Source organism: Mesoplodon mirus, assembly GCF_964341445.2.
Source record: "Mesoplodon mirus genome assembly, chromosome: 4".
In the NCBI taxonomy this organism is placed as follows: Eukaryota; Metazoa; Chordata; class Mammalia; order Artiodactyla; family Ziphiidae; genus Mesoplodon; species Mesoplodon mirus.
In genome coordinates this window covers 17809301-17832333 of record NC_138979.1, presented here as the reverse complement: position 1 = coordinate 17832333, position 23033 = coordinate 17809301, and the positions used below count along the sequence as shown (strand labels likewise).

The 23033-nt window shown below is 38.9% G+C and overlaps 1 protein-coding gene across 18 annotated transcripts in view; it reads left to right on the top strand.

The window, feature by feature from the left end:
- Positions 1-23033, top strand: part of PARD3 (par-3 family cell polarity regulator) — a 629984-nt gene that overhangs the window by 382295 nt on the left and 224656 nt on the right. For 4 of the 18 annotated variants that reach the window (XM_082620034.1, XM_082620033.1, XM_082620035.1 and 1 more), the window contains 5 exons: positions 1714-1873; positions 8648-8837; positions 13466-13617; positions 14680-14724; positions 21706-21933. In XM_082620034.1, the coding sequence (XP_082476160.1) occupies positions 1714-1873; positions 8648-8837; positions 13466-13617; positions 14680-14724; positions 21706-21933 (775 nt within the window). Of the gene's footprint in view, positions 1-1713; positions 1874-3530; positions 5699-8647; positions 8838-13465; positions 13618-14679; positions 14725-21705; positions 21934-23033 lie in introns of those variants that run through there. The other 14 variants (XM_082620041.1, XM_082620050.1, XM_082620038.1 and 11 more) reach the window with 10 other exon arrangements.

The following is a 23033-nucleotide window of genomic DNA, read 5'->3' as shown; positions in this document are numbered from 1 at the left end:
TAAAGGTGCTTTATAAAGATTTTATCATCTAGAAAACTGCAGTTATATGCTTCAATTAAATGTATTATTTGTTAAGTAAACTCGAGGATGTGTTGTCTCTCTTATGATTAAATAAATTACTGTGTAGGATGCAGGTCTTGTGTGTCGAGACTTGTATAACAGGTCTCTAATGTATGTGCTCATTAAAAAAATTCACACATGCCTGTTTTTAAAGGTATTGGGTATTTGTTGTGTTTGTTTTTACTTCTCCAAAGTACCTTGGAATTTAGGAATAATGTTCTTTCAGAAAATGTTCTTGTATTTTTTTACATCTAAGACCTGGAATATTTAATTTACTTTTCAGTAAAGCTGTCAGTTGTAATCTGCAATTTAAAAAAAAAAACTAATAAAACAAATCCTCATTTCACAATTTAAACCTTATTGAGTCCAATTCACTAGCACTGCAAGTTTATTATTCTCCTGCAGTTTGACGTGCCTCCAATTGTAATTGTGTTGACCCTTCAATGCATTAAATCTCCCCGGTGCTTATCAAACTGAGTGAGATAAGTCTACCATTCGGAACTTCATTAAGTATCTCATTTATATTAAACAGATGATAGCTTCTAACAGAAATCATAATTTGTTCAGGTGAAGGAGCCACAGTTGTGGTTTCCTGTGTGTGGAATGTGCAGTCCTCTCTCTACTTTGGTAGGCTCTGCCCCCTGCCTCCACACGGGCCCCTCCACCCCAACCCCCAGCCCTCCCTGTCTCTGGCTGCCAGCCAGCTCCAAAGCATCATAAGATTTTAGTTGGTGGGGTTAACCTCAGAGCCCACACTGGGAGGATTTGTGTGCTTTGTTCCTCCTTGTTTCATGGCTTTACTAGCATGGAGTTCTCACTCATATTATGTTTATGAAGTATATGACTTTATAAGGCACAGCTGTCTTAAAGAACGCCACATACTATTTTAATTCTTGGTGATAGGAATCCACCTATATTCTTTGCTTATCTAGCAGATCCTATGTATTTGCAAAATAGCTACCTTTGCCTGCCTTATTAGAATACTCGGTTTTTACTTCTGTTTTGTCAATATCCTGTGTAGGTTATTTTCTCTCAGTTACTATCTCATACTTAAGATCACAATGAGAGAATAGGATGATTGTTTCTAATTTCAGCAGAAGAAACTGAGGCTCAGTGTATTGTTGAAGACACCCGAACTGACAAGTGGTCTTTAGGTCTTAGAGAGCGGGTGGTCATTCTCACCCCACACACACCAAGGTGTGCTGTCAGGTGTGTCTATGCACTCTAAGTGTAAAAAGTAGACTTAAATTCCAGCTTCCATTCTGATAATGATAAAGCATGTCTAGCGCAGGGCAACATCACATAAAGAATTCTGAATTAAACCATAACTCAAATTGACTTCAACAGATACTACTGTCAAGCTGAAAAAAAATAAGCAACAAGGTGAGTTTGGAAAAAAAGCCTTTAATATACATATTTTTCTTCCAGTGGTTGAAATCTGACAACTTCATGGGAGGCACAGTGTAAAGTGGCACAGAAAGTTGGTCATTAGGCAAAGCTGTCATCACAAACTATTTTGGTACAGGGTGAAAAGTTCTAGCTCATTTGGTACCCAGTGCGATGCAGACCCTGGGCAAGTTGGTCTAATTCCCCCATGCTGCTCATGGGCCTCCAGTTCTGACTTTACCTCGCCCCCCACCCCGCTCTCTGCAGCTGAAGTCACCTGGGAGCCCCTCTGGACCTGAGCTGCCCATTGAAACGGTATTGGATGATAGAGAACGAAGGATTTCCCACTCCCTCTACAGCGGGCTTGAGGGGCTTGATGAATCACCCACAAGAAATGCTGCGCTCAGCAGGATAATGGGTGAGTCAGGTAAAACCCTGTTGATCACATCTTGTTTTTATGCTTTTACTGGTTCATGGAGAGGTTATTAATGTAATATTAATGTAAAGGAGGCCCATGTTTTCAAGGGGAAGAGGAGCAGGTTCATTATAATCATTCAGGAAGCGTTAATGTGAAGAGAGGAAGTCAATACATTGATTTGGTTTAAGTGAGTTTTGGATCCTGTAACGTGGGAAAGAGAAAAAAGATGGGGATCACACAGAACTGTTTTCCAGTGATCAGGATATTCTTAGCATGTCTGAGAGGATAAGTGAAGCTGTGTTTTTGTTTTTAAATCAAAATTTAGTGGCTTATGGCAAGAAGGATTCAAAAGTTACATGTTTACAATAGCACTGTTGGAAGGAGGGGAAGAATATGTATATGCATGTATGTGAATATTCACATTTTGTGGTTTGTACTTAATAAGGGGTTACCCTTGTTTAATTGCATCTTGACTTTTTCAAAGCCTCCAATTGAAAATCCCAAAACTAGTTTTTCACATCCTTTGTTTGCATTCAGCACCATACTGTCTGCCTGGCCCCCAGTGGGGAATGAGGTGATGAGCATTTGCTCTGCAGCTAACAGATCCGGTTAATAAAGACTTGCTTTGCCACCAGAGTGGTTTGATTTACTGAGTTGCTCATCTTGGGATTAGCTTGTGAGAGTTGTCAAATTTAACACATAAGAAGCTGTTTTGATTAAAATAGCACGTGACATAAAACTCTTATTGCTGGTGTGTTTTGCAAGCCTCTAATATGAAGTACAACCTAAACTGAACTCCATTCTGAGCACACTTAATGGAGATTTAATACAATTCACGTCTCCATTAGGAAGCTTCACTGGAACAGGAATTTGTTTCCTTCATCAGTGGATGTTTATGGAAAGCCTGCTGTTGGCAGGACATTGTGTATATACTTTTGCTGTAGATACAAAGACGAGTGAGAATCAGTCTGCCGTCAGAGCACTTTCTACCGGGCATGATAGGAAAAATACGTGAACATGACTGGTAGAATTTTCTGTTGTCCTTCCTCTAATCCTTCTAGCTTTCTTGTTTGGAAAAATTGCTAAATTCCTCATTTCTTAGTTTGTTACGTGTAGAATGAAGAGGTGCCAGCTCTCTGGTTTAATTTTGCCAACAGTTTTCTTTTGGCCTGCTTGACACGGTGCAAGTCGGGGAAGGATGCTGAAGATATTGCACACCTGTCAGGTGACAGGCATTGCACATAGTTTGTCAGATTAACCTTTGCTTATTAATGATCACTCTCCTCACTGCGGTGGGGTTTTCCCTACTTTCCTGGTTTTGCTGTGACACTTTATCTCTGTTAAATACTTTTTTTTTTTTGCGGTACACAGGCCTCTCACTGTCGTGGCCTCTCCTGTTGCGGAGCACAGGCTCCAGGCGCACAGGCTCAGCGGCCATGGCTCACGGGCCCAGCCGCTCCGCGGCATGTGGGATCTTCCTGGACCGGGGCACGAACCCATGTTCCCTGCATCGGCAGGCAGACTCTCAACCGCTGCGCCACCAGGGAAGCCCATTAAATACTTTTTCACTGATGAAAATTCAAGACCCCTTGAGTGAGAGAGTGTATGTGTTCCCTGGATCTGTGTGCATACAAAGTGATTCGCTGTAATTTCCCCTTTATTATAGGAACATAGGACTTGCCATACTGAATCAGACCATTGGTCCACCAGTTCCTGTAACCTGCGTCCTGACTCCAATCCCTGATGCTTCAGAGGAAGGCGAAAAACTAAAACTAAAAAACAAAAACCCCCCAGTTCACCTAGTGACCTTTGGAAATGCTGTATATATGGGTTGAGGATTCTTTCTTTTTCTTCAGTCTATTGCTCTGACTTTATTAGCTGTGGCCTCGTTAGTCCTCTTAAGTTCGCATTAGAGTTGGCATTGTTTTCCCTTCCCTCTGCTAGAGATGTAATGGACTTTACAATTCCAGATGCTTCTGCTGGGGCAGTAATCTTCCAGCTCTGTGCTTTGTGAGGTACTGTGCCTGGCCTTTTGGGCTGGGGTGGGGGGCAGTGACAGACTCCTTACTCTTCGTTGGTAGGCCAAATTGATGTTGAATGATTTGAATATTTTCTTAAGATAGTTTTTTACATGTTGTATGGGAAACTAGGGATCCCATACATGTTTACTCTGAGAAATGTATATGCTTAATTTGATTTATCTTGAGTTTTACAAATTCGAGAATTCCTCAGTCTTCGTCAGTCCCTATTTCAGCATCATTGGCCCTAAGAAACAGTGTTCGTAACATCACTTTCCACTTAAAGTTAGAAATCTTGCAAAGATAGTACCTTGCAACAAGATACCAAAGCCAGGTACCAAATATAAGAAATTAAAGCATTGACTTTCAGCTAACCTAAACCAAATAGCAACAGTATTTAGTGCTGGGCACAGTATCTGGGTGCATGGAAAATTTTCAGATCTTGTTTGGTTAGCGGTTGTCTTCTATACCTTTAGGATATCTCCTGTGTAGACACCAGTGGAGGTGGTGGTATCTGCTTCATGATCTGCTATGATTCAGATAGAACTTTGTATTGAAATTCCAGCTGACTACATTAAGAAGTGATTAATTTTATGTGGACAGGGTGAATTTTCATGTAGCATATTCCTCCTGTGGGACTCTAGACCCAAAAGGAGCTTTGAGGCTTTCTGACTCATTTCTTTGGGAACCTAACCCAGGAGAGAAGCTTCCAAAAAATAGACCAAAAAAGGAAAAGAGATTTTAGAGTTGGAAGCGTGTCAGATGTCATCAGCTACACTTTCCCACTTAACAGATAAAAGAACTAAGTCCCAAGATCCCATGACAATTTTTGTTTTATTTTGTTCTTGGCTATTTCCTCTTTCTAAAAATAGCCGTCTCTGGGGAATACCGGGATCACACAGTAAGTGTTAGTGACATTCATCCTTTTTTGACATCCATTTTTAAGTATCCACATTTTCAAGCAACTGGCTTTAGACCGTCTAACAGAATCTTCCATTCTGGCAGCCACTGTGATTTAAAAATCAAAGAAGTTATCTTTGAAACAACCTTACAAATCGTGTACTCCAACCTACTAAACGTCTGTTCAGGGAAATTCTGGCCCAAAGAAGTTAACTGACAGGTCTGAGGCCCCAGACTTCTGTGTTTCTGAACCAAAATTACGATGCATATTTTTCTGAGTCACGAGTCCCACGTTACTGGAACCTGATCGATCTCCTTAGCTTTTGGTGGGGTCAGCCAGAGTCACAGCCAAAGGCAAGAGTTCTCCAGATGTCATCTGTATTGGCTGACTTTCCACTATCATGGATTTTCAAGGAGTAATTTTGGACATTTATCAAAAAGAAATCTGTAGCAAGGCTACATAGGATTTCTTCCTTTTAAAAGCCTTAAAAATATTTTACAAATTGCTGGACTGTCTTAACTAGTACTACTAATAACCATAGAGGTAATAGGTGTAGCTAATTTCACCAGCGTGTTCACTTCGTAGGACATATCACAAGCTGACATTTGGGAGCATGGAACCTTAAATGTTTTCCAACTTTTTTGTCTGAAGAATTTTTCCGTTTAAAGCACAACTGAAATCTGTGGTCTCCATTTTTTAATGTAATCTCAGTAGTTTTTATATTGATACATTGTGGTGAGTTTAAAAAATAATTCTGTTCAGCATACTTTGATCTTGTTAGAAAGTCAACATAGAAAAATGGAACATTAAGGTTGTTTTTATTGTGAGTCAAATCTCTGGCAAAAGGTTTCTCATTTCACGTAGTGTTGCCTTCTATGTAAATGTACCAATGAATAAATGTTTAGTAAGCAGTCATTCTGCATCTCATTGTTTCACTCGGCTACAGTCTAAATCTTAGTTTGTTGGTTAACTAGTTGAGGAAAGGAAAGTTTATTCATCAAAAACTGGATCAAAGGTTTCTGAAGTCACCCTTCGAAGGGTTCACATTTAGGATATGCCAAGTACCTGCAAACATAATTGAGAGTTATTCTAAGGGGAGTTTGGTAGAATATGTAGTTTGATAGCTTAGTTCATTACCCCCAATATATTCTTGGAGCCGCATCCCAAAACACTGTTCGTCGCAAGTATGTTAAGAAGTGGAAAATTGATGGAAAACATATATCCTCAAGTCTTTTGAAATATTAGCCTCCAGAATCATAGGGGAAAGAAAAAAAGCTGAATCCTTGTTAATAGGGACATTTCCTGCCATTTCTTTAGGTATAAATTTTTAGATCACCTAAGGAACAATATTTCTACTTAAAACAACATAAAAAAGGACTGTCACGTGAAGAACCATTCTGTGTTCCATACTGCTTGCTAGACTGTCTCTCAGAATATATTGCATAAACATTTTTGGTTTTGTGTTTAGAAATGAATGTGCTATATTACACCAATATAGTTTCTTCCAATAAATTTTGCCTGTGTGAGGACATGGCATTTAATGCTGTGACATGTGCCTTGTCAGTGGTGAGCTACCAGGGTTAACTTGGATTTGTCATTCTATACACTTTTTGGGGAAAAAAGTATGTTTTGGGAAGGAAATGTTTCTTTAGGTAATAGTGCTGGACTGTCCCATCTTATTTATGAATGATATTTTATTGGACAGATTTCTGTCTTTCTGTACTAGTATCCTAAAACTCAAGTAGGCATAGAGGAGTGATTTGAATTCAGGAAAGGGAAGCAATGAAGTATTAAATTTGATTTACATTTTTATCACGAGTGTTTATAAACAGTTGCTAGTTTTCACAATTTGTCAAAATGGATGCATTTCAAATCAAAATAGAGTATTTTTCATGATAATTTGCTGAGTAGAGGTTTCAGTGAACATATACTATTTCTGTAATAGAGTAGTTGATGCTAAGTAATGATCACATTTGAAATTTCTAGCAAGTTTGCTTTTGTGGGTTGTCCTGAAAAGATCAAGTTAATGTTTGCTCCTTTGTTGAAATGTCTAGAATAATATATATTTTTAAAAACCCTTCAAGTCTCTATATGCCATCTCCCAGTTTCCAAAATGGTGTTAAAACGAAAATTATCGTTTACACATTCTTGTGAATGTTTAAAAATTAGATCTTAATACAGATGGGAAAATGTTCATGAACTGTCTTCACATTGCTATTGTGCTATTTTTAAAAGCAATTACTCGTAAAGGACAAGGCCACCCTGTTTGAAACGGTGGTAGGATTGGGAAAGTGCAGCAATCCTTTTTACTTGCATAGGAACCAGGAGAGCTGACTTAACAGCTGTGGACATGGGACTTGAAATGTCAGTGTTTCCATCCTTCCGTAAGGTGACAGGGAAACTGTCCGTTCTCCTTGCTCTGTTGGGAGAGACAGGCCAGTAGGGCGACACCACACCGTGATGCATGTTTCTCTGAGGACAGCCTTTCACAAGATATCCATGTGAACCAAAGCTTCGCCTGTGAGTTCTTGCTCAGAGGAAATATGGCACAAGATTTGAGGAGGAAGCCAGAAGAACTATAGGTGTTTTGGGGAGGAAGATGGTAGCATTTGGACCCCAGCTTTATCTTTAAGGATTCAGGCCTCTGAATTATAATTTTTTTTTTTTTTTTTTTTTTTTTTTTGCTGTACGCGGGCCTCTCACTGCTGTGGTCTCTCCCGTTGCGGAGCACGGGCTCCGGACACACAGGCTCCGCGGCCATGGCTCGCGGGCCCAGCCGCTCCGCAGCATGTGGGATCTTCCGGGATCGGGGCACGAACCCGTGTCCCCTGCATCGGCAGGCGGACTCTCAACCACTGCGCCACCAGGGAAGCCCTGAATTATAATTTTATCCCAGGAAAGATAAACGCCTATCATGAGGATCCCGGAACCTGAGCAGATTTTACTGAAAGAAACTGATCAATGTGGACAGTTCTGGGACTTCTCTTACCGAGAACACTATATCCTAATTGAATAAATCAAAATTTACAAGCTCCCCTGTCTTGGCCTGAAAAACCTCTGGGCAGTGAGATCCTAATCTTTCCTCTTTAATATCACTCCTGCCATCTCCCCACAAGGCCCCGGTTCTGCATGCACTCATCTTCGAAGTGTCACCTGAGTGCACTATTCTCCATCGTGCATTTAATGATGTCTAAAATCAATGTCGTCATTTCTTATAGTAGAAGAGATCGTATTAATCATTCACAACCCATCTCGGATGTTGACTTTTTTTTTGAGACTCTCAGCATCCTCTTCCTTCAGCTACCCAGGCGATTACCAGCACTAGTGAATGCCAGGGCACTTCTGGCACATCACTCAGAGCACCAATCAATTACCACTTTATCTATCTCCTTCTCTGAGGTGTGAGCCATTGAGAGGCAGAGATTAAGTCTTCCTTACAAACCTGCCAGGTGGTAGGTGCCCAGCTAGTGAATGAGTGAATGAATGATGTAAGTGTGCAGGGCTTCCCTCCAAATTTCCTGGTAAAATTTTTCAAAGGACTATAACAACTTCAAATCTACGTGGTATTTTCACATTAGAAGTCATTCTGGAGATCATCTCTGGCCTTAGGAAACTTAATACCAGAGACATTGAATACCACACCCAGAGCACCATAGCTGTCGTGTCAGAGGAAGGAATAGACCGGAGGTCTCCATTTGACATTCATTTATGAAAAATAAGTTTACTTAATTCTATTTTGTTCTACCAGGTTGAGCAGATTTTGGAAATTTAGACTTTTTCTAATGTAGCAAAGTATTAACATTCATATACATAACCCTTAGATGGATGTCTAGAATTTCTCTTTGTTTTTTTTCCACTGGACAGGTAAATACCAGCTGTCCCCCACGGTGAATATGCCCCAAGACGACACTGTCATGATCGAAGATGACAGGCTGCCAGTGCTCCCCCCACATCTCTCTGACCAGTCATCTTCCAGCTCCCACGATGATGTAGGATTTGTGACCACGGACACTGGCGCGTGGGCCAAGGCTGGCATCAGTGAGTCAGCAGAGTGGTAAGAGCACTGTTGGGAAACATCCGTTAATTGCAGTCACACTTGATTTTAGGGTCAAATGGTCTGTCACATAGCACAGTGAATCAGTGTCTTTTATAGCGGTGTTCTGATTTCATAATAATGATTTAATACTCGTAGTTGTCACTCCTCAAACAAAAGATTCCCTCCAACCTCATAAACCTGCCCAACTGTGTTAGCCTTTCCAGGGCTATTGTCAAGAGTTTAGCCAAACCAACAAGAAAACTACCACTAACCCCCCCAAACCCTACTCATTTAAGTTTCACAAGTGAAACTTTTATTTTAGATCTGTGTTAATTCGACGAATTGTTTTTCTATTCCATAAATAAATTCTAAGCAAATCCCTTCGGTGACTGAGAGTTTGTAACAATTAGGTGACTTTGGCCAAATTAGTAGTTGTTACATTCTGGGAGTGGGAAGAGGCTTTTTCAGATTTTCTTTTTAGAGTGCTGTAACTCTACTAGTCTTTGTACTTACTTCTAACATTATGACTTCAGGGGCAGTCTAATGCTATTTTTTCTCCTGTATCTCTCAGAATAGAAGAAAGCATTTGATATTATTGAGCCAATGTGTGGCAAATAAATGTGGATGAGTGTCTTCATTTGCGTGCCTAGTAATTATATACATCAATAAGCGAAGGGAAAGTCCCTCCTAGGGATGACCTTGGAAGGCTGTAGTGATAATGAACGCAACCATGTGAAGCATTATACCAGAATCTTCTTATTGGCCTTTCTCTGGGGTCTTTTAAGAATCCATCAGCAAAATGATATTTCAGTGTTGTGGCATTGAGCCACACTCAAGCCCGCGTGATAACAGCTTATCTTTGAACGAGTTTTTTGGTTCATCGTAGAGGGGGAACTACCATACAAAGTAAAAACCCACTTGAATCAGATGCTGTAGCATTTACCGCTGCAGTTTATATCTCTTTCTGAAAGTGTAAAGCAATGACAGAGAAAGTAAGGATTAGATATTTGCAGTATTCATCGAAGGGACAAAAACCTTTTGAGTCTCCACCGTGATGAGGAATTTTGAAGGCAGCCGTAGGAATAGATGTTTGGGGCCTTAAGAAATGCTGTATTGGTGAAAGTCAATAAACAACAAGCAAGCCTGGAGTGTGGCATTAATTTCCCTAAGGGGATTCATAAAACAGTGAGGACTTGTATGATTTTGCTGTGGGGAATGTGCAGGGGCTGGAAAAGAATATGAATGAAGGGTTATCCAAACAAGAATGGCAGCTGTTCTGAATCACAGCAGAAAATGTAAGCTTTTCCAGCCTGACAATATCTCCCTAATCCTTGATGAAAATGTTATGAAAACAAAAGGGCAATAAGGCAGGATTAATAACTGGAATTTTAATAACTTTTGGGGGGGGTCAGGGTATGGCTGCATTCTTTAAAGAATCAGCTGTCAGTCCTGCAGACTAACTTGCTAAGTATGCTAGCGTATTGTTTCTTGTGTCTGAAATTCGTTTAATGGGTATATTGATAGGGAAGAATTAATTATGTTATGGTTTAAGAATATTTTGTTATTTTAAGATGCTTATTCACTCAAAAACTCATTTGCCGTTTTCAGTTGTGTACGTGTACAGTTCGCTGCACGATTGTGGAAGGCTGAATATGTTAAATGGCTAAACTTTGCATTTCTTAACTGATAGAATATACTTGTTTTCAATCCATGAATTGACTTAGGGAACATAACAACGTTTTGAAGGTGAAGAAGGTAAAACAGCAAATTCTAATCTTAGTGACAACATAATTTCAGAGGATATAAAATTAGTTTAAAAAATACGCCAATACGTGGCTTTCAGGAGCAAAAATTTGTACTTCTTTGAAAAACCTTTAACCAATAATTTTTATTAAAAATGTGTTGCAGATTCACTCTGTTCACACATTTGATGCCTACTTTGGAATTCAGGTTTTAGTGTAATTCACACGATACGGAAAAGGGTTGATGAGCATGTGCAGGATGGGCGGAGAGATCAACTTTCAGTATCTAAAAGAATTACCCTTGGACTTCCCCGGCGGTCCCGTGGTTAAGACTCCGAGCTTCCACTGCAGGGGACATGGGTTCGATCCCTGATCGGGGAACTAAGATCCCGTATACCGCATGGCGCAGCCAAAATAAACAAACAAACAAAAAGAATTACTCGGTTCAAATATAATATTTAGTGTTTATTGTTGCAAAATTGGGTCATAGTTCTCACCATATAGGTTTTAATTTTTCACTTCTAGGACTGTGTTTTCGAATTGGGGTGGATGTGCCCTGGAAATTATAAGCATAGTAGTATGTGGATGCTACTATATAAGCATAATATACACACACATATATATTTAAGAAATATGTAAAAGCAGTCTATACTTATATACATAATATATGCTGGAGCTATGCACACATATGTATATACATCCATACATAGGGTCTAAGCAGAGTCATATGAGAAGGGGCACCTAAGGCTTCAAGGTGAACATGACCCTGCTTCTTCCTGGAACGTCAAATTTATTCCGGGCTTTACAGATGAAATATGATATATTAAAAATGAAAAGATTTAGTGTAGGATGCAAACAAAATAACATTGATTAGGATATAATGTAGTGTTTTACATAAAAAAATCGTTTTTGCTTTGGGCTGAGCTCCCAGTCCCTGGGCCAGAACAAGGGTTAGCAAGCTAGGTGCCCAGGGGAGCAAACGCAAGGAGCTTCTCACTCTCAGGTGTGGCCTCTGAACTCACAGGACCCTGAGATCAGAGCTCCCTTGAATTCTGAGTCCCAGACACCTACGTTGCCTCCTCCCCGGGCCCTGCTCTGTACTTGGTGGAAAAGATGGAGAAGGATCGTTCATTTCCTTTTTGAGGTTTTGGTTGGTGGTTGGTTTTTAAGTACCCTGTTTCTGTTATCATAATTTTCATGACTTTGAAAATTTGAGATATCAAGTCTTTGTTGGCTAATAATAATTTATTTTGCATGGTGGTATGCAGTTTACTGAGGGCTTTCCCCTTGTGTCCTTGAATTCTCTCAGTGGCCCGGCCAGTGGTTGGGGCCACTCTTTTCTTCATGGAGCCAATGAAGACACAGGGGCTCAAAGCCTTCAGGCCACATCACCTGATGGCGAAGCACTGCCTGGATGTCTTCCTTGTCGCAGTTTTTGGTTTAGCCTTTCCCTAATGCCATCTGTCATTTCACGCACAGTGAATGTCAGCTAAATTTCTGATGTATATCCAAACCAGATCATTCCCCTTTTATCAATATGCATGGTCATTCCCATAGGACCAATACAGGGTTAGAGAAGCTGGTTTCCAGCAGAAGCATAAGGAGGGCTTGTATAGTGGAAGCTGACGTAGTGGAGAGGCCGCCACATTCTAGTGTGTCCAGTGAGCTGTGGAGGGATGTTCTCCTACCTGGCCACATAGGCAAGGTGGCTCCACACTGATATAGGAGAGCTCTCTGTTTACTCACTGTGCTCAGCATAGAGAAAAACCACTTCATTGTGGGGCTGGGCTCACAACACCTGGTGGTGCTTCTGAAAGTGTTAGTGGGATTTTACAAATAGGACCGATTCCCCTGCCACTTCCATTGTGAAAACACTTGATACTGTATCCTGTTACCACTGATCTGCCCTGTGCTTCATCATCTCTGCTGGAGCCACTGTGTTGGTGTCACACAAATCAAATGCCATCCAGACTTAGTCATGCTTTTCCTGACTCCCTGGAATACCAGTCAGTCTCCCATCCATGCATCACAGAGTCTTCTGTGTGCTTCTGGTTTGGTATTTTTCTTAGGGAATAGAGATCTTTTCTTATTTATTACTTTGACTTTGGTACCCGGCACCACACTTTCATCAGAATAGGTTCTAATCGTGATTTGTTGAGTTGATTTCTTCTCAGTTGATTAAGTATTGCAGAGAAGCTACATCCTCATAAAACTACATGCCATAAAGGTGTGTTTTTTTTTTCTGAAACACAAGATAAAGAATATATAAGATGACCAGAACATATCCTTTTTTAAAAAATATTTATTTTACTGAAGTATAGTTGATTTACAATGTTGTGTTAATTTCTGCTGTACAGCAAAGTGATTCAGTTATACATATATACATTCTTTTTCATATTCGTTTCCATTATGGTTTATCACAGGGTATTGAATAGAGTTCCCTGTGCAATACAGTAGGACCTTGTTGTTTATCCATTTTGTATATAATAGTTTGCATCTGCTAATCCCAAACTCCCAATCCATCCCTCCCCCATTCCCCTCCCCCTTGTCAACCACAAGTCTGCAGAACATACCCTTTTCAAAACTTCTATTCAGTTGCAATTCATATAGTCACTAATTTGCTGCCAGTATTTGTATTAATATATGAAAGTTTTCCTCAAAGATTCAGTCTTTCTCACATGGAGAAGGAATTGCTCTAAATGTAAATTAATGTCATATTTTCCCATCACCTCCTACACAACCACAGTTTTTTTGATGGACTATATTTGTGCTATTTAGCTTAAATATTTCTGAGGAATATCCATCTACACACATTCATACACACAGGTGTAGATGAACTTTCCTGAACGTCATGTCTCTTATTTTCAGTAAATGTTTTTATGTTTCTCTTTCTCTTCACACCAGCTCTTTGAGTCCAGACGTCGATCCAGCTCTTGCTTTTCAACGAGAGGGATTTGGACGTCAGAGTATGTCAGAAAAACGCACAAAGCAATTTTCAGATGCCAGTCAATTGGATTTCGTTAAAACGCGAAAATCAAAAAGCATGGATTTAGGTAGTGAGTACAATCTCCATGAATCTTTATCTAAATACGGTTTAGATGCTTTCGGATGAAAATTGATGGTCCCAAACACATGTCTGTTTACTGTGAGCAATAGAGAAAATAAATGCGAAATGAGGCAATTTGGCAAAATTAGTTTTTCTCCAAGTTTGAGATAACCATACTTCTAAGTGGCATGTTTACATCATTTGCAATATGTTAATATATATGTTTTCTGATGAGAAAAGAAACAAACACATGTGCATATCATGCTCTACTCATGTATCTTTATTTGAAAAAAATGAAATGTTTTAACACTTTGGCTGCTTAAAACCAATTTCATTGGAATATGATTTGGTTGGTTGTAGGGATGCTTGAACCAGAAGAAGCAGTTTTGGAGAGAAACCATTATCTCAATCCATGTCTAGAGTTTGGTTACTTCATGATATTTTCCTTCCATTGCTGTCCTTTGAGGTTTATTTGATAGAAACTCTTATGTGTTGATAATTAAGGCCTTTAACTGGAGTCATAATTTGAGAGCATATTTATTGTAGGAAGTATTTGGAAGCAAATGAGAGGAGGAAAATAATCCCAGTTGTTCAATCAAACACCAATCACGTAGTGTCTCTTTTTAAATCCAAATCCACCAAAAACCAAAACAAACAAACAAATTAATTAATTAATTATATCCATACACCAATTGAGTGATTAGAAAAATACCTTTGTTAATCAACTATAACGTATTTATGCTGTTCTCTGGTGGCTGTTTGTACTTCGAGACTAAAAGCATTCATTTATCCCATGCATAAAAGAAAAATCGGGCTATTCCTTGCCTAGCTAATTATGATATGCTAACATATCAATAACACACATGTCTGTGAAATGAGATGACTGGCATTGCATGGAGACACTGCTTTTTCCCCCTTTTTTTTGATTATGAATGTTTGCTTGATATTTCATATATTTTGCATGAAATATTACCTAAGAATTATCACCTAACTGAAAAGATCTGGGAATGGTTGAAGCATGTTGGGCTGTGGGACTAACTGGGCTAACCATTATACATTTACCTTTTAACAGTAGCTGACGAGACTAAACTCAATACAGTGGATGACCAGAAAGCAGGTAAGAATGGACACTTAGACTGTTGCCATAGAAACCGTGGTCCAAGGAGCTTATCATAATTACAGAGCTGCCAATCACATAGCACGTAAACATAAATATTCCAGGCTGGCACGGATGTTTTCATAGTAGGAAATCAAATGGTACAAGAAAAGGAAAATTTTCTGTGAGAAGAAATTTAGCACTGTAGTACATACTAAATGGAAATATAATTTAGTGCTTCAGAGACACTAAAACAACCTAGATCTTCTTAATTATATTTGTGTAGGAATGTTTTGTCACAATTTATTTAAAAAGTCAAAATCCTGAAAATGTGATCTCTTAGGGTGGATTCTTTGTTTTGAAGTCATCTATCTGATGCTTAGGTTAATATCCAAAAAATGATTCTCAAAGTGGTGATTTTTCATTTGACGGATAATGGCACAAATATAAATATTTTCACTGAAGGACAGTGTCTAGTATTGCTTTCATTAGTCACTCAGAAAAGCTTAGATCTTTTTCTGATGCAGGCATTAGTTTGTAGTTACCTAACATTGAATTAGACTATATATTGCATCCTTATCTTTGTGAACCTGCTTGAAGGTTTTGTTTTTGTTTTTGTTTTTTGTTTTAATGTATTTATTTTTTGGCTGCGTTGGGTTTTCATTGCCACGTGCGGGCTTTCTCTAGTTGCGGCGAGTGGGGGATACTCTTCGTTGCTGTGCACGGGCTTCTCATTGTGGTGGCTTCTCTCGTTGAGCAGCACAGGCTCTAGGCACGTGGGCTTCAGTAGTTGTGGCTCGCGGGCTCTAGAGTGCAGGCTTCAGTAGTCGTGGCTCGCAGGCTCAGTCGTTGTGGCTCATGGGCTCCAGAGCGCAGGCTCAGTAGTTGTGGCACATGGGCTTAGTTGCTCCGCGGCATGTGGGATCTTCCTGGACCAGGGCTTGAACCCGTGTCCCCTGTATTGGCAGGCGGATTCTTAACCACTGCGCCACCAGGGAAGCCCTTGTTTTTGTTTTTGTTTTTGTTTTTAACTATTTAGGGCTTGCTTCTAAGATGCTGCCTAAATCATTCTGTAGAAACAATGGATTATTTTGAACTGGGTTTTACATGATAGTAGATTTTATATGTTATTTTATGACAATAATCAGAGGAAAGTCTATGTGTAATTAAAGTCATGTGCTTTGTACAATTGAGTGTTTTGATTTATTATTATAAGTTTGGAATAGAGTTTTAATTATTCTAGCTCCAGTATGATGTAGTTACACCACTTAGCACTAATTAGCTTCAATTCACCTTTTTAACCTGCAGTAGTAATTAGTTTTAGGCTCCTTGAAAAATGTGTATCCCACATACATATGTAAAGATAATTGTGGACATGGTTGGAGTTTTCACATTCTGTAAAGATAGATTATAAAAACTACATCCAATAAATCATTGGACTAACTGTAGTGCAGGGCAATTAACAATAGCCTCAGCCCTTATTAAGTAGTTATTTCTTTTATCAAACATAACATTCATTGGAATTTTGAAGCAGGGCTAAAGAAAAACATTATTTGATAGTTTACATATGTAAATTAGTAATTCATTTTTGGAGTTAATGGTATTCAGTACTTTTCAAGAAGTAACCCCTGTTCAAGTTAATGTTTATAAAAAACAAATTGAGCTGCTCAGATTAAAGAACATGACTTTATATAATACGCCAATTAGGCAAAGTAAGGAAAATAGTTAATTTAACCAACTCACTAACAGGAAAAGAAAAATTTATTATGATTAAAAAATAATAATATCCAGATTTCAACTGAAAACATTAACTTTCATGGTGAGAAGGCAGATTTTTATCATCTAATTGAATCATCTGCTTTCATAGTGCCTTAGAATGTTAGTTAGATCCTAGATAAAAAGCATTTATAAAATACTAAGTGCGATCTATCCTACTGAATTAAATTGGAAAAACTTGGGACAAAAAATTATTACATAGGGCCTCCCTGGTGGCGCAGTGGTTGAGAGTCCGCCTGCCGATGCAGGGGATACGGGTTCGTGCCCCGGTCTGGGAGGATCCCATATGCCGCGGAGTGGCTGGGCCCGTGAGCCATGGCCGCTGGGCCTGCGCATCCGGAGCCTGTGCTCCGCAATGGGGGAGGCCACAGCAGTGAGAGGCCCGCATACCGCAAAAAAAAAAAAAAAAAAAAAAATTATTACATAGACATCAAAGTACTTTCTGGTCTATTGCTTTTAAATCTACAATGAATAAAATATCTACACTGAATCCTTCCCATCCTCCAGTATTAGACAGTGGACAGATTTTCAGTTATTTTTCTTTCTTCACTTCACTTGAATTGCTAAGATTATCATGATTTTACAGTTTAGTCCAAAGGTTTTTGGTAGAGTCAGAGTGGCATTTTATTGTAGATCATCTGTCTAGCTGTAAGCCTTTCATAATGAAAATTGAATTCCATTTCCCTTTGCCCTTGCAAAAGACATCCTCTCCTTTTTTTTGGTGAGAGAGGTATTAGTAGGTAAGAGTAGAAAAATAGACCTAAGGAAAATAGTATGATTATGATTTTCCCCTTTATTCCTGGATTTAGGAATCTTCTATGATATTTGGGGGGTAAATTTACTTTCTGCAAGAAAAGAGGGAACAGGAATAAGAGAATTGTGTTTCCAGTATTTTAATCCTTGAATATAAAAAATAAGCAAAGTATCCTAATGACCTAAACGATTTATATAAGGAGCTTCAAAATACTATTTTTATTTTTGTTTTATTTATTTATTTTTTTATTAGTTTCTGCTTTATAACAAAGTGAATCAGTCATACATATACATCTGTTCCCACATCCCTTCCCTCTTGCGTCTCCCTCCCTCCCACCCTCCCTATCCCACCCCTCCAGGTGGTCACAAAGCACCGAGCTGATCTCCCTGTGCTATGCGGCTGCTTCCCACTATCTATCTACATTACATTTGGTAGTGTATATATGTCCATGCCTCTCTCTCGCTTTGTCACAGCTTACCCTTCCCCCTCCCCATATCCTCAAGTCCATTCTCAAGTAAGTCTGTGTCTTTATTCCTGTTTTACCCCTAGGTTCTTCATGACATGTTTTTTTTTCTTAAATTCCATATATATGTGTTAGCATACGGTATTTGTCTTTCTCTTTCTGACTTACTTCACTCTGTATGACAGACTCTAGGTCTATCCACCTCATTACAAATAGCTCAATTTCGTTTCTTTTTATGGCTGAGTAATATTCCATTGTATATATGTGCCACATCTTCTTTATCCATTCATCCAATGATGGACACTTAGGTTGTTTCCATCTCCAGGTTATTATTTTAAATTTAAAATAATTTAAAAGTTATTATTTTACATTTAAAATTATTTAAAAATTATTTAAAATAATTTAAAAATTATTTAAAATTTAGAGACATTGATTTTTTTGTGTGTAAATAGAACTACTCTCTTGCCCCTACTTTATATAGTGAGAGATATTTTCAGTTTTTATTCCTGCTAAATAGTAAGTTTATGATGTTAGGAATCTCAGTGATCCTCATTTAGGAATCTTATTAATTTATTACTTAACAAAATCTCTGTTAAAATTTCTTTGACAAACATACCACTTACATGAATGAAATCCAGTTATAGATCAAGAGTCAGCAAGCTCTTTCTGTAAAGAGCCAGGGAGTAAATATGGTAGATCTTGTAGACCAAACAGTCTCTGGAGCAATTACTTAATTCTGATGTAGTGTGAAGGGAAGCCATGAGGATATGCAAATGAATGGACATGGCTGTGTTCCAGTCAGATTTTCCAGATTTGGCCCATAGTTTGCTGATCCCTGTTATAGATGCACAAATTATAGATGTTATGAAAATTTTCAACCATATATAAAGACAGTAGTTTATTAACCTACCATATACCCAATACCCACCATATATAATTATCAACATTTTGCCAAAATGTTATACTACAGTGTTAAGAATTTAGAGAAAAGAGTAGATAGGTAAGCTCCCAATTATGCTTACAAAATATCTATTGCTTATTTAGTTACAATTCTATCATTTTTTAATCCCTGATTCGCTTGTGTTTTGTTTCTTAATAAAGACATATATACATTTATCTATACATGTATCAATATTTATATACATGTAATATATATACATTTATTTGAATAAATACTCATGCCATATCTGAAATTATTAGAGCTTTTAGTGCTCTGAGTATCTTAAGTCAAATCTCAGCTAACTTTTCATACATAAATTATGTTTGTTTTTTGTTTTTTGTTTTTGGCTGCGTTGGACCTTCGTTGCTGCATGTGGGCTTTCTCTAGTTGTGGCGAGTGGGGGCTGCTCTTCGTTGCAGTGTGCAGGCTTCTCATTGCAGTGGCTTCTCTTGTTGTGGAGCACGGGCTCTAGGCACTCGGGCTTCAGTAATTGTGGCACGTGGGCTCAGCAGCTGTGGCTCGCGGGCTCTGGAGCACAGGCTCAAGAGCTGTGACACATGGGCTTAGTTACTCTGTGGCATGTGGGATCTTCCCAAACCAGGGATCGAACCCGTGTCCCCTGCATTGGCAGGCGGATTCTTAACCACTGAGCCACCAGGGAAGCCCATAAATTATGTTATTATGTTTTTATGATAATCTTTACTGGAAGCATCAAGTCTTCATTGGAGGTATATACATAGATACATATAGATGCATACATGCATACATACATATATACATAAACATGTCCTTTATGAAGCCAATAAAGTACTGAATATTTGCCTTATAAATGTTTATAGGACCTAAATGAAACTAGTAAGTTATGAAAATTGATAGGCATGATTTATTCAGAAAAAGATCTTCCTAGTGCTAATTCTAAAAAATGTGAATGTAAATGTCCCTACCCAGGAATCATCTTTTCCCATTCTCTTTGATTTCTTACTTTTTCTTTCATTCTTCTGAAAAAAATTCATTTTATTTCCTGTCACATGACTTTTATGGGTATTTAAAACATGAACTTGTCAAAAACTATAGGGCTATCAAGAGAAAAAGTAAGGTTGATCATCCTAGAAAGAAATATTTCTTGTGAATTTTTGTCATAAAATAAATAATCAAATATACACAAACCTGCATGGAAAAAGTTAAATAAATCATATTTTTCTCCCAAGCACAATGATTTATAGAATATTTTTTCTTCTTTAGAGTCATCTGTCTGCCTTTCTGCCTATGTTACATTTTAACATACTTATTCTAACTTAAAACTGCTACCCCATTGTGAAAATTATGTGAAAGGTGTCATGTAAATGAATCTTAAAAAGATAATTCTTGTTTTGACTCTCCCAATTTAATTTTTATTCTGTTTTATACTCTGAGCAATGGAAAGCCCATGTCAGAACTATTTGTCTTCTAAGGGATAACATATCAAGGCTGCTCCTTAATTATTCATCCACATATGGGCTGATGGCCCCATGTGGAGAGAAACTATCCAGCCTCTCCTACCCTCCCTTTTTTTTTTTGCACCTGTCTTTTTTTTTTTTTTTTTTTTTGCGGTACGTGGGCCTCTCACTGTTGTGGCCTCTCCTGTTGCGGAGCACAGGCTCCAGACGCGCAGCCTCAGCGGCCATGGCCCACGGGCCCAGCCGCTCCGCAGCGTGTGGGATCCTCCCGGATCGGGGCCCGAACCTGTGTCCCCTGCATCGGCAGGCAGACTCTCAACCACTGCACCACCAGGGAAGCCCTGCACCTGTCTTTTTAACAGTATAAGTGAAGAACTAGTTCTGTAACCTGGATTGCCCAGCTGGTGGTTGCTGGTGTTTCAACCATCTAGACGCTAAATTCATCTACCTCTGAGTGCCAGGTCAGGCAGTGATGGATGAGGTTGTCTTACCTGGTTAAAGAAATCTGTTTTGATTGCCTTCTAAAGCTCGGTTACCATCTCGGGACTTCCTGCCCTAGATCCTCAGGTCACAGAGCCACATTTTTTTTTTTTTTAATATTTATTTTTATTTGGCTGCACCGGGTCTTCGTTGCGGCACAAGGGTCTTCGTTGTGGCGTGCAGGATCTTTTTTTAGTTGCAGCATGTGGGATCTTAGTTCCCCGCCCAGGGATTGAACCCAGGCCCCCTGCATTGGGAGCGCAGAGTCTTAACCCCTGGACGACCAGGGAAGTCCCCAGAGTCACATTTTTAATCCTCTGAATTCTCCCCTGCCGTCCTACTGAAATTTTCTTGGTAATCGTGATGTCTTGTTCCTTCTGTTCATCACCTGTTTCTCTTTGCAGGCCTGGAGATCTAAGTACTCACATCCAGCTCTTGAGTCCTTTCTCCCTTACTCCTCTCTCTCTCACTCTCTCTCTCTCTCTCTCTCTCTCTCTCTCTCTCTCTCCCCCTTATATAGTTTGTTTCTATTCACATCTTGTGTTGCTTTTCCAAGAGAACTACCATTTTCCAGAATTAGGTTTCTACCTGGTGCCAGGGTGCCCTGTTTGTATTGGTGACACGTGGTCTCTTGTGCTTTTCTTACTTGCTGAGTTGTCCGAGCCTGCACCATGATGAGGAAAAGGCTTGATGAAACTCATTGAGGTGAAAGTTTCACTTCCACTGTAAATAACTTTAAACTGCCAAACAATGATTTCAGCTACATTTTGAAGCTTACTCTTGGTTGCTTCCCTTAGCCTTCTCATCATTCTGCTTTTTAAATGAGCTCCTGGGTTATTCAGCCTCTTTTATATTGTTGACATAACTTGGAGCAAATGATTTGACAAAGATTTCATCTTTAAGCTAAAAATGGAAACTAATAACTCAGAGTGTTTCCTAATGAGAATAGAGAAAATAGACCTACTTTAATATACATTTGGGAAAAGTTAAAATTAGTTACTTTTACTTTACTTTTTATATCTTGCCACCCACATTCCAGTTGACGTTGAGCAAATAATTTATGTGCCTGATATTTTCCACAATTTGTAGATATTCAGACATGTAATTTTCTCCACTCATTCTAACTAAGATTTTGTTTTTGAAAACCTCCAAGGTTCTCCCAGCAGAGATGTGGGGCCTTCCTTGGGTCTGAAGAAGTCAAGCTCTTTAGAGAGTCTGCAGACAGCAGTCGCTGAGGTGACTTTGAATGGGGACATTCCTTTTCATCGCCCGCGGCCGCGGATAATCCGAGGAAGGGGATGCAATGAAAGCTTCAGAGCTGCCATTGACAAGTCCTATGATAAACCTGTGGCAGATGACGACGATGAAGGCATGGAGACATGTAAGTTTACAATGTCTGAAAGAGTAGCCATGCCAGGCATCTCTATAGAGCAGCAGTTCTTAAAGTGTGCTCCAGGGAACCCTAGGGGTTCCCAGCATCCCTTCAAAGGGATCTAGGAGATCTAAATTATTTTCATAAGAAGAAGAAGATGGGGCTTCCCTGGTGGCGCAGTGGTTGAGAGTCCGCCTGCCAATGCAGGGGACGCGAGTTCGTGCTCCGGTCTGGGAAGATCCTACATGCCGCGGAGCGGCTGGGCCCACGAGCCATCGCCGCTGAGACTGCGTGTCCGGAGCCTGTGCTCTGCAGCGGGAGAGGCCACAACAGTGAGAGGCCTGCGTACCGCAAAAAAAAAAAAGAAGAAGAAGAAGAAGTTATTTACCTTTTTTACTCTTATTCTCTCACAGGTGTACAATTGGGTTTTCTAGAGGCAACATGTCATGTGATATTGCAATAGACTGAATGCAGAGAAGATAGAAGAATCTTTTCAGCTAGATATTAAAGAGATTTGCCATTGTTCTCAATAATTGTTTTTGGAAAATACAGTGGTTTTTTTTGTAAAAACCATAATTTCTGTTTACATGAAAGCTATTATTTTTTATAAAGTAATTTGTATTTTTAAACTTTCTCAGTTTTAGTTTAGTAAATATTGATAGACATAATCCACATAAAATTTTGAGTCCTTAATAAATTTTAGGAGTATAAAGGTATCCTGAGACCAAAATATTTGAAAACCACTGCTGTATAGTATGTCTTTAATATATCTCAAATGAGTACATGTAATCATCTGTGATTTTGATAACATATTTTTGTTTTGTTTTTATAAATTACTCTTGCTTTCCTTGAACTGAGCTAGCAAGACATATTTGTGTATGTGTATTTCCAAATTGCCAAATATTTTAAGTCAAGATTATTGAAAGTCAAAGGTTACCATGAATGAGCAATGTGTTTTCCATAGTATATTGAGAAAAAAGTAACATGTATAAATACGTACAAACGTATGCTTCAGGGAGTTGTCACTGTAGTTAAATATTTATGGTATAAAAATAGCCATTCAATTTAAACATAAGGAAGAAACTCAGTAGCGTATTTATTTAGAAGAG